General features: G+C 44.3%; 1 protein-coding gene across 4 annotated transcripts in view; it reads left to right on the forward strand.

The window, feature by feature from the left end:
- The window catches only part of pard3bb (par-3 family cell polarity regulator beta b), a 222,297-nt gene extending 212,275 nt beyond the window's left edge, over positions 1-10,022 (forward strand). For all 4 annotated transcript variants that reach the window (XM_063497300.1, XM_063497302.1, XM_063497301.1 and 1 more), the window contains 3 exons: positions 6,053-6,262; positions 6,881-7,024; positions 7,145-10,022. In XM_063497300.1, coding sequence (XP_063353370.1) covers positions 6,053-6,262; positions 6,881-6,995 — 325 coding nt within the window. In that variant the 3' untranslated portion in view covers positions 6,996-7,024; positions 7,145-10,022. The remainder of the gene's footprint in view (positions 1-6,052; positions 6,263-6,880; positions 7,025-7,144) is intronic.
- Positions 10,023-11,932: the final 1,910 nt, after the last annotated feature.

Raw genomic sequence — 11,932 nt, forward strand, 5'->3', positions numbered from 1 at the left:
TCTAAAAGAAATAAAACTAACATCAGTTTTATTAAAACTAACTAGTTTAATAAAACTAAACTAAATCGAACATTTTCAAAAAATAAAAACTGAAAGCAAAATGAAAATGAAATCAAAACAAATGAGAGAATAGAAAAGTGTAGAAACTCTACAATCTGTAGATTAAAAGTTACTAAAGATTTTGTGGGTTTTGTGATTAGAATGATATTAAAAGCAGCTTTTAATACTTATCAGTGAAATGTGTTAAAAAAAATGAAATCGCCTGAAAGCTTTATTGCTCTGTGTCACCCAGACGTGAACCAGCTGGTTGTTAGCTTTAGCAAATGGTGTCACACGTTCCAGTGTTATGTCTATGAACACGGTATGCCCCCTAATCCTGGTTCACAGTACCCTTGCTTAGCCTTTGACCCCATCTTCTAAGTGTTTGGTGGGAACTGATGGAGTGTCATGTGACTTCAAGAGGTCAGAGGTCAAGAGAGGTTTAGGAGTCACCCTCAGACCAGCTCAGAGACATTCACCGGCACAGCTGAACCAACAGCAGGGAAACATCCTACTGTGTTACCGGCACATCCTCCTCAGTCAAACAGAGTCTCCGTCTGCTGCTTCAGGCTCTCAGCGACTTACCTGCAGCAGTGCGGTGTGCTCACACAGCAGCTTCGCGTGGTCTTAGTTAGTCAAACAAAGATGTCTGCCAGTCGCTCTGAACACTTCCTTCTTTTGCCTAAATATAGTTTAAAGTTTTTCACAGTACCGTACCGTATCAGCATCTCAGTGCCTCTGTTCCTGGAATAACTAACAATGCATGACAGAAACTCATGATTACATCTCAGGACCCCACCACAGGTGAAATAATCGGCTTTTGAAGCACTTGTGTGCTTACGTATTTATGCCACAAATACGTAAAAGCACTTGTTGAGCTAAGTGTGCGGTGACCTTTACTCCCTGTGGATCAGAGTAAGGGGAGGGGCACTGCCTTATAAAGGAAACATAAACCTAAAAGGTTTCAGGATTATCAGGCAGTCAGAGCTTCAGCCTTTATTACGACAGGTGTAACTAACTTTTATTTATTTGTCCTTAACTGTTAAAAAAAAAAAAGGATAAATATGTAAATCCAGGCTTGGGACTACACCAGCCTCACTGACTCCTCCCAGTCTCAAACTGGGGAGCTTTCATGCCAGCACAGTCGCTCTGCAGCTACATTAACCTTATAATGTAAATATGTAGCTGAGGAAATGCAGCTTTGGGCACTTTTTGCCTTACAAAGAAGAAGCAGCTGCATAACATCTTTGGGCCACGTTCCCTTCCCACTGGCAGGTAATACGCCAGTTTAATTCACAATATCTAAACATATTAAAACAGTTTAAAACAATATTAAATGTTATTTGGCAAAAATAAAACAACTCGAAATCATGTATCTTCCTCCAACGGTCCTCCGATAAACAGGCTTTACTGTCTTTCTCTTGCCTTCCTTAGATAATAAGATATTTCTCCGCCCTTCATTATTTTCCACTTAAGCTTTTATTGCCTCATTGTTTGGACGGCAGCGTCTGTGATTAAAGCTTCATAATGAAGTATCGCATTAGGAAGATGAAACAAAGTTAAAGTTAGTTTAACTCCGGCAACATTAAACCACGGCAGCTCTGTTTTCGCCGCGACTCACGAAATGACATTACGACAGCAGTCGCAGAACAATTTGAGCTATTAATCTGTTTTATTACCACACTGTCAAAATAGCATGACTCTCATTGACAAAGAATCTGACACTGTTGAATGCAATTTGAAAATATGAAGCGCTTTGCCGGCTTAAAACCTCAAATCACATTCAAGTGGATATCGGCACGAAGTGAGGCTTCGGCTCTATAAAGACTCATAAAGATATAACTGAATTAAAGCTTTGCTAGTTCATTTCCGCCACTTCTCCTTCGCTTACTTTAAATATTACTCTTCGCCTCCCCGCCCGCCTTTATTTATTTTTTATCTCAGCTTCCGTCTGTGACTCCTCGCGTCGAGCCGCTGCCGTTTGTGCTCCGGTGTTTGGTTATATTGAGGCCATCTATCTGCGCGGTGGCTGTCATTGGCTCTCAGGAGTTTTTTAATGCGCTGTGACACAAAGCTGCATCTTGTCTCTGTTTTTAAAAGTTGCTGAGAGGCAGGCCTGCGTGATAGATGACTCTGTGCATGTGTGTGCAGCAGCCGAACAGCTGTAAGCAGCCCTTTTAGAAAGAGTCAGTGAAAGTGTGTGTTTATGAGAGAGCGGGGCAGGTGCAGATGACATATAACAAGTCCTTGTTTCCCCTGAAATCCATCAGAAATCTCTTAAATACCGGAGAATTAGTAAGGATCACATTACTCTCAATTACTGTCAGACACGCAGAGAAATCCTTCCAATTATCCTTTTGAATATGTGACCCGTGTAACTGTGAGCGCGCTATCCACATAACAGCATTAAGGAAGTCATCCCTAAACAGGTATTACATCGTTGAGTTTCCCTTCAAACTGAGCGCTCAGTGGCTTTGCTGTTCTGCCTGGAATGTTTTCAATTCCTCGTTTTGGTTTGATGACTCTCTCAATTATGTTAAACTAGTTGTTGCATGAGCCAGGAAGCTGTTCTCATTCATTACATCTGTTTCTCTCGTTCTGTCTTTCTCACACACACACACACAGACCAGCAGCCCCTCATTTGGTCTTAACTCTTCTCCAGCTGTGTGCCAATTTGCCTCCTCCAGAGTGCGTGGGGTTCGGGAGGGGGGTGATTAGGAGTTACGGGCTGTATTTAAACAGCGCGCCTGTCCTCTTTCGTGTGTTGATGATAAATGTTCTCACTGTGTGCATGTCTACATAAGTGTTTTAGTTCTCATACTGGGTGTGTGTATGCATGCCAGTAATGGGTTCCATCCACATCGCTCCCTAATCCCCAGCTGCCGCGCGGTGCTGACTGGGTTCCTGGAGGGAGAATTCCAAACTTGCCACCGGATTTACAGTGGATTCTCTACAGATTACCACTGGATTTCTGCCCCGTTCCCAATATGGAAACTCTCATAACACACTAGGGATCACGTTATTATTTTTCAAGTATTCATTAACTGGTAACGAATGAATCTTTTAGTCAAACGATGCTTTTTCCCTATATTAAAGCACAAAGAGTGTGTGTAGTCTACATTTTTAAATTTCATTTACAAAACCAATACAAGTAAACCTCAGAAATCCCCGCTCGTGGTTTCCAGTAGCTCCGTCTTCGACTGCTGGAGTAACAAAGGTTTGGAGTCGAGGCATGAGATAGAAATGTGAGCCGGCCACAAGCAGTCAGTTCAGCTGCACAGAGCCATTCGAACCAGTGCGTACTTCATAACTGGGACCACTGAGAAGCCACAGAGTTGGAATCAAAGTGTCGGTGGACAGAACAGTCGGGGGCACCATGACCCTTTATCACTCGAGTGTCATCCAGACCAGCGGTCCCCAACCCCCGGGCCACGGCCTGGTACCGGTCCGTGAGTCGTTTGGTACCGGGCTGCGAGACTTGAGGCTCGGGTGTGAAATTTCTGGTTTTCAGGGTTTTTATCGTTAACTCGGTTTCCCTGGGTCTTTCCCGTGTTGTAGTTGTGCGTCTTATTTTGAAAGAAATATTTATGCGTTACCATAGTGACCCGAGAGCATTAAGGGGCAGAGAGGAGGACGTTACTCTCAATGTTGTTGGTGCATTTCAGGACGCTGCTAATAAAGTTACACAATTACACAGTGAATTCATGTTTATTATTATATTTACAAAATCCCACAGTTTTTGTCTCGGTCGTATCATTTTATTTTGTTGTATTTATCCGCGGCACCTTAAAGGCCGGTCTGTGAAAACATTGTCTGACATTAAACCGTCCGTGGTGCAAAAAAGGTTGAAGACCTCTGATCCAGACGACCTGCACTTGTTTTGTCATTTTGGTTGTAACATAAAAAAATTATTCTCATCTATCAGGAAACGTTTGATTTTCTCTCTAGACTGAAATGTGAAGCTGATTTTTCTGTCTGTGTTCAGACAGCGGTACCTTGATTACTCCATGATACTCCTTTTTTTTACCGTGCATCGGCTCCACCTGTGCTCATTTACTCCATCTTTGTCTTATCACCTCTGGTCCTTTCTGCTTTATCTGATTTTCTCTCTGTGTGCAGGTTTGTTGCAAATAGAGGCTGATAGCTTCTGATAAAAAGTGACACTAAGTACTCTAATTTGACAGCCTAAAATCTCCCCTCCCCCCACCCAGCCCTAAATAAGGAAATACACAGACTACAGTAAAGTGATCATGTAAGCATGTTGATCACTCCTCATCATCTTAATCTTAGAGATGATGTCTTGTTTTCCAGCTCCTGTTTTGATCCTCCTCATCTCTCGTCTTATCCCTGTTTTCCATCTCCCATACCTTCCTCTTAACTTTGCCCCCCTCCTTATCTCTCTCTTTCCTGCCCCCCCCCCCATTACCTCTTCACCGCTCTTATCTCTGCCTCTGTGACATTATCATGTCCGGCGGCCAAACGCTAACTGACAGATGGGCTGACTGATACGGGGCACAGGTATACAGGCTCAGGGGTGAACAGAAGCCCTGCAGCCTGGCGGGCTCGTACTCATAAAACGTCCAAAAAGAGAGAGAGAGAGACATGGAGTCAGACAGACACATGGACAGACGGCTGGAAGACGGACGTGAAAGAAAGAAGAGCAGACAAAACGGCTGCGGCCATTAAGAGCAGAGAAATCTGAGCCATCAGGCTGAGACGCTGACCCAGAGCGACGTACGGCGAAGAAGACAGGTGTGTGTGGGTGTGTGTGGGTGTGCACGCTGAAACACACATAAACATGCTAACCATGGAGTTGGGTGGGGCAGAAGAAGACATCCCAAACATGAAGGGCATGCAGTTAGTTAGACACTTCCCACTGCTGACCACCCATCCTGACACACACACACACACACACAAACATCAGCATGGAGACCACCAGCACTCAGGACCTGTGCAAGTGTTTATGTACATTACACAAAGGTCAGCAGGTGAATTATGTGATTGGTCAGAAGCTCCAGAGTCCATCTGACTCAGTGAGATATATATTTATATGATAAACATGAATACAGGATGGATGTCCTGCAGTAGATGGAGAGATGCGTGCAGACAAATGAAAGAGACAGAAAGACGGAGAGATAAAATCTAACACCTCGTAATGTTTGCTATGTGGACAACATGTGTTTGTGTACTCGCTTTCCCCGGCACAGGACATCGATATCTATTCACGGGACGCGGCTGGATTACCACAGCTGTGAGTGTGTCTTCGCTTGCGTTAACTGAGCCCTAGCCTACTTAAAACTGTCACGTGTCACTTATATTCTGTTGCTATGTGATGTTTGGCCGGGATGAGCCGCGAGCTGAGCGCGTGCTTCGCCCTCTCTCTTCTCTGTCGCCCTCAACAAATTGTTTTCAGCAGGTTTTCCTGAATATTTCAGATTCAGTGCGGTAGCTGTTGGTAGGCTCTTTGCTAAGGTACGTGAAGGGAGCATCACTCTGACGGCGCTGTGCCGGTGCCAGCGGTTGGTTGATTATTTGTTTTATTGTGAAGGTGCTGGGGCAGAGCGGGAGGTTAAAGCTGCGTCTGTGCTCGGGTCTCGTGTTTATTCCTCTGATTATCTTTCATAACACTGTCTGTTCTGTTTGTTCGTGTATGTGTGTTGATTTTACATGAAAACAGCAACGAATGATCACGGCTCTTCTTCTGCCACGGCCATCAGAGTCACACAGCAGTGAACTCTGAGCCAACTCCTCCTCCTGTGTTTGGCCGGCTCTTGTTCATTGAGCGACTTCTCAGCAGTTGGAAAAAAGGACGCGTCGTACTATAAACAAGTTTGGTCGTGGAGTTTTTCCCAGAACAAGTTTTTGAACCATCCAGCCACTGGCTGCGTCTGCCTTATGACTGGCTGGTTAAGGAAGCAACGTTACCAATGGCAACATCCAGCAGTTTCTTTGCTTCAGTCTGATTGTGCTCTCAAATTTCTTTCTCTTAAATGCATAAAATTCTCTTTTCCAGACGAGGTCCGTTAGATGCAGCTGACTACCCGATGCAGCCATGGTCAGGTCCCTACCCCGGGCCTCCACACGCCCAGCAGGGATACCCCCAGGCACCATCCTACCCCACCTCCCAGTCTGCCCCATCTTACCCCAACTACCCACCTGGTCAGCCATACCCGCGGCAAGGAGACCCTCGAGGCATTGACCCTGGCTACTACCCCCACCCTAGGTAATTACATGCAGGAAAGTACCCTCATACCAGGGTCTGCATGTGTACTGTACGTACCATTGTGATGCTGTTGTGCTGGTTTTGTGACTCCAGTGCAGCGTACCTGGACGAGGGGGCGGAGCTCTAGATTATGAGCTGTTGCCTGCTAAACTAAAACTAGAGCTCAGACTTCTCAGGCTGCCTGTTAGTCCAAATAGTCACAAAGAAAGCCAAATTATTTGACAGATAACCACATTAAAGACACCAACAGCCACCAGTAGACGGCCACTGGCTACAGCTGCCTCCATCGGCATCCACCTATCACTCAAAGCAGCTACGCCCTTAAACTTAAGCCTTAATACGTTTAAACAAAACATCACCTGCACACCTGTCAGGGAAATTAGCCAGAGAGGCCCAAACCTTTATTAGTGTGACGTCCATGCACAGCCTCAAGTGGCCGTTCGCAGGAACTGCAGTTTTGGGGTTCAGCGCCGATCATATTGCAGATTTGATCATGTTTCATATTACTGCCGCTCATCTTCGTCTCTCTTTTTAAGTATGTCTTCCCTCTCGTCTGACTCTTCCTTCTTGTCCATGTCGGAGTATTTTGCTGTTCTTTGATCCAAGGTTGTTCTCTAGCTCTCAGCAGAGAGGGCCCCTGCGGCAGGACGTGCCCCCATCTCCCACCCCGCCTCTTCGGGGACTGCGGTACGACACGATGACACGTGGAACTGGGGGTGGGGGTTACAGGTAGGGCCGACTTGTGGATGAAGCCCATTCCAGGTAAATGCTGAGCTCTAAAATGCTTCTTCCTGCCTAAATAATGAATAAAATTCTGCCGCTGTACTCGAGTAATCCGGCACAGCCCTCTGTAACTTTAAGAGTATGTTTGATTGGATACAGGCACCAGTGGGAGCTCGGTACAGACCAGCGTGGCTTTACTCGGGAGGGAGGAGGACAGCAACAGCAAACAAACCCAAAGCAGAAGACGGCGTGACTGCAGCTGTGCAGACACATCGAGTCCTGACATGACAATAAGCACAAAGTCGACGTCTTCGTATTCTGAGCTTCCCTGCGTTCAGCTCTCCACTGAAGCAGAGTTAAAACCTCATAATGCGATGATCCGAATCCCCGTCATTATCAAACCGTGTGTGTGCTGGTAGGAGTGTACGGTAAGGTGAAGGAGGTTAATTACAGAGTGGAGGATGCGTAATGTCTTGTTGTTTGAAGTCATTTAAATTGCTTTGAATCTTCGGAGAGTTTAAAATTAGCAGGTTTTTACTTTTCACTGTACTCTGATTAAGTTGTCTCTCGTAAGAATCTGTCAGGGCTGCAGAGGTAATTGGATCCATTTAAATTAAGCTCACATTCACAGCCGCTGCTCCAGCAGGATAAAGAAAAATATCCACAAATGCAACCTAAAGTAACGCGCTAACACTGACTGTAGATGGAGGTTCACGCAGATATGAATAACACTTTATTATGTTTGTGTAATGAAAGCGTATTTATTCACGAGCTCCGACCGTTTATGTGGGCAAAGATGGGACTGCAGCGCCTCTGCTTTTCCTTCTTTCCTCTCTTAGTAATGGCTCCTGGAACACAAAGTCATTAGAGCGCTCCAATCAGCACTGTGGAACGGTTTATTCCTCCAGATAAACAAAAAAACTCGTTTAGAGGCCGGCCGATGTCTAAAGTGACCAATCAGGGATCATGCCACTAATACCAGCACAGATTTCATCCTTATGAGTAATCTGATCATATCCTGTGTTATCAAAAAGAGTTATTGATACGTGTAAATCACACTGAACAGCACTATATGAATGATCTGTCCTCGCTGTTCGGTGCAGGACGAGGCGGAGCCCACGTCTGCTTCGTGGTTTGCTCCATGTTTGTTTGACCCTGTTGCTGCGTTTCGAAGCAACTTAAGAAGTACGAAATATCTCATTTTAGCAGAACTGGAAATTATCTATGGACGGTCGCTTTATTTAAAAAGACCTCCACATGAATGTATGAGCAGCTTGCGTTTTACAGACACGTCCACCTGTGTGGAGTGATTTGATTTTCCGACTTCCTGCAAGAAGCTCCGGAAAAGGCAGGACGACAATAACACAGTTGGGGTAATCAAGGTAACCAGGTGTTCCACAGGTGGAGCTGTTTTAATTCTGCCTCTGCGTCTCTGATGTGTTGGAGCTGTTTAAGCCCTGCTTTTCCACACCGTCGAGTAAACCAGACCGAGAGGATTTTCTTTTTTGGGCAGCTTTTTGCAGAGCGGGGATAGAGGTCGCTTTCACTGTTACTCTGCACCGTGCGCTCTGCTTTGGATTTGAAGGACGTTTCAGTGACCCGACGGTGTAGGCATCACCGCTCGAACATGAAGTGAGCTTCAGAGTGCTGTCAGCGCCGCACCATAATGCAGATCCATTTTGCCACTTAGCAAAACCATCAGTTAAGTGTGACTAAGAGTTAAAGCCTTGCATAACATCTGTGTTTCACACCACAAAGCTCAGCAGTATTACTTTCAATGGAGATTAAATGTTTAAAATGACATCTCGGTATCGGGTGGACTGCGGTTCTCTCAGTGTGGCCGAGGCTGAAGGCCCGCTAACGTGAATGTTGAGATTAATGCAAAAGAATGTAACGTGTAGATTTTATCAGGAAGGTTTTTGTGTATCAAGAGTTGGATAAAGGGAGGTTAAGGAAAGGTAGGGAAAGATGTGAGGAACAGGTAGAAAAGAAAAAGAGGGAAATGAAGAGAGAAATGTTAGGAATGTGTAATATTTCAGAATAAATATGAAAAGGAAACAGTTGAAGAAATGGTCAGAGAGGTAAATGCAGTGCAATTTGTGCAGCATTAGTTGTGCTGTAGGAGGAGTGAATGTAGTGACTTTGTGAAGTTTTCATAATTATTTCTCCTTTTGTGTTGTCACGTTTCACCAGTGTGAAAATCAGACTTCCAAATCAAGTAATAAAGCACATTTTCGGAGCCTGATGAACAAATCACCTGCCAAGTTTAGAGCAGAAACACTGAAATAACTCGCGTCCCCTCAGATCACTTTCTCCGTCGCTGATGATGATGATGATGTTACAGAGTGAGCAGCACCTGAGAAAATGATCCTTCTGAGAACACGTGAAGGATTTTCATGCCAAACATGTCAGGAGTCTCCTCCGCTGTGTGTACCTGAATGCTGGGTCAGCGCCTGGAGAAGCTTTTAAACAGTATTTGAAAAATGTGACACGTTGCATGAAGGCGTATCTATCTCATTACACAGTTTTCACGTATGTAACTCTTCACAAGCATTTATTTTTACATGTTTCTTTTTTTAATGCTAGTTGATGATGTTGAATCGGACCAGAGCCACGGGATGTTTGGCTTTCGTTGCCACGGGTACGCTGCAGAGCTTCGATCGCTTTTTTCCTCCTCGTGTTGTTTAAACTGCACGAACAGTTTTAAACTGGCGACTCTGCGCAGCGTGGCTAACGCATCGAGCATCCTGCAGGGCTCTTTGGTCTTTAGCAAGTTGCACAAGTTGAAGGTACTCGCTAGAATCTTCTGTACGAAGGGTTTCTGCTACTCCTGGTTCTCCTTTTAAAGAGATCGGTGTATGAAGGAACCAACTAATAACCTCTGTTACCTAGAAGTATAACATGCTTTATCACAATGCTCGAATATATAAAAAAAAGTCAAATCTCATTTTATAATGTAACAATTCTGTCATTGTTTTCCAACTTTTTTATATTTTGTATATAACTTTTTGCATTAAAGTATTCATTTTTAAACACATCTGGTCAACGATGTCCTACTTTACTTCTCTTTAAGACACAATGCATGCCGAGCACATCTGCTGAGGTTAATTAAATATGAGTCAGGAGAAATTATTTCCCTCGTGTCCCCCGTACCCTGCAAGGTGAATCATTAACATTGCCAACCCAATTTAGTCCATCGTTTAAGCAGCTGATAAATTGTACTTTTGTGATAAGAGATAGATGGCCACAAATTAATGTAAGACTAATTATCAATTAGAAAAAGGAGATAAGGAGCGCTGATTACTGTGCAAAGTTTTCCTAGTTTTTCTGGCGTGTTGCCGGCGCGCTGCTAGGTCACTTCCCTCGGCTTAATAAGTATTTAGTGGCCGTGTGTAGCGTAAGGTGGTTTCTTATTTGTCAGACACTATAGGTGCTGGACTGTGGCTCAGAGAAGTTAGCAGTAATGAGACACAGAGGCCAAGGAAGCGTTTTATCAGGCAGGGCGTAATTAGAATATCCCAGACCTGTTGGCCAATGGGGAGAGAGCGAAGGGAAGTAATTAAATTCTCTTGAGTCACTGCCAAGGTTCAGTATGGATCTGCAGAGTGTGTGTGTGTGTGTGTGTGTGTGTGTGTGTGTGTGTGTGTGTGTGTGTGTGTGTGTGTCCAATATTCTGATTGCAGTGTCTGTGCAGGTGCTGGTGTTTTGTTTTAATGCATGTTAGAACTCGGATTAGTTTAAGAGATTAATTGCAGTGCACCTCTGGACTCTTCTCAGCGCGCGGATCAAACGTGTCGCTGAAGTTAAGCAAAAGTGAGTCAACGTTACACCGCGGTGACGGATACACCCACAGGACGGTCTTTTCCGTGGGATCGTTCCCTACATTTTGACTCGTATCAGTCTGATGTTTGAAGATGTGCCACGATGTCAAATAAAATGTAACAAGCCTGTTCTGAGGACGTGAGGAGTAGAAAGCTCAGATATTTGTGTAAAGAAGGAAAAAACTGTCAGAAAGATTAACACCTGAAAATTCTGCACAGGTACAGTAATTTGTTCTTTGTTGTTTCCCACCTCCAAGCAACAAAATCAACGGTGTCCTGGTGACGATGATCCGGCTGAGCAGGTCATTGGACAGAAGCTGAGCAGCTGGAAATTAGTACAAGACCAAAGTTTCAGTTTCTAACAGAACTGATCGTCTGATTCAGCTTAAATATGTAAAATCTGTAAAATGCAGGAGGAGCTGGTGTACTCAGTATATCAGAAGTGTATGATGTATGGGTGGAAGCAGAGTCTGACTCAGCAGTGCTTCCTAATCCAGCGCAGCTCCAAACACACTCGCCTGTTAGCCAGAGGCAGGAAGTATTGACCCTCTCAGGTCTGTGAGCTTCACCTCATATTTATTTTTCTGACAGTTTTTTTTACTTTTACTCTCTTTTCAACAGAAATATCTGTTCGCTGCTCCTTTCGTTTCTTCATTCTGCTTCTCCCTTCAGGGCAGGGGTGTCAAACATAAGGTCCGGGGGCCAGAATCGCCCCGTCAAAGACGCCAACCTGGCCCACTGGACTGGTTTGGAGAGCGTGAAGGAAAAGATAAATGTTGGAAATGTAACAGTGTTTTCATAAATGTTGCAGCTTTTGATGTTCAAGACTTCCACAGCAACGTTTCACACTAAGTGATAGTTAAATAATTAAATGACAAAGTTTTTAACTGTCCAGCAGAGGAATTTCTATTTTCTCTTCAGAGTTTAAAACATAAAACAACATAAAGTTTTATGTGAATTAACAAAAACTTTGTTTTATACTTACATGACAGTCTGGGCAATGACATGGCCGAGCTTTTTGGCCAAGTCGTGTTGATGTGTGTCGATTATCAGAGCTAGTTACGAGTGACTGATGTGAAAGATATGAGTCAGTTAGTTTTGCACAAAAATAGCTGTTAGAAATGTC

Source organism: Pelmatolapia mariae, linkage group LG16_19 (genome assembly GCF_036321145.2).
Source record: "Pelmatolapia mariae isolate MD_Pm_ZW linkage group LG16_19, Pm_UMD_F_2, whole genome shotgun sequence".
NCBI lineage: Eukaryota > Metazoa > Chordata > Actinopteri > Cichliformes > Cichlidae > Pelmatolapia > Pelmatolapia mariae.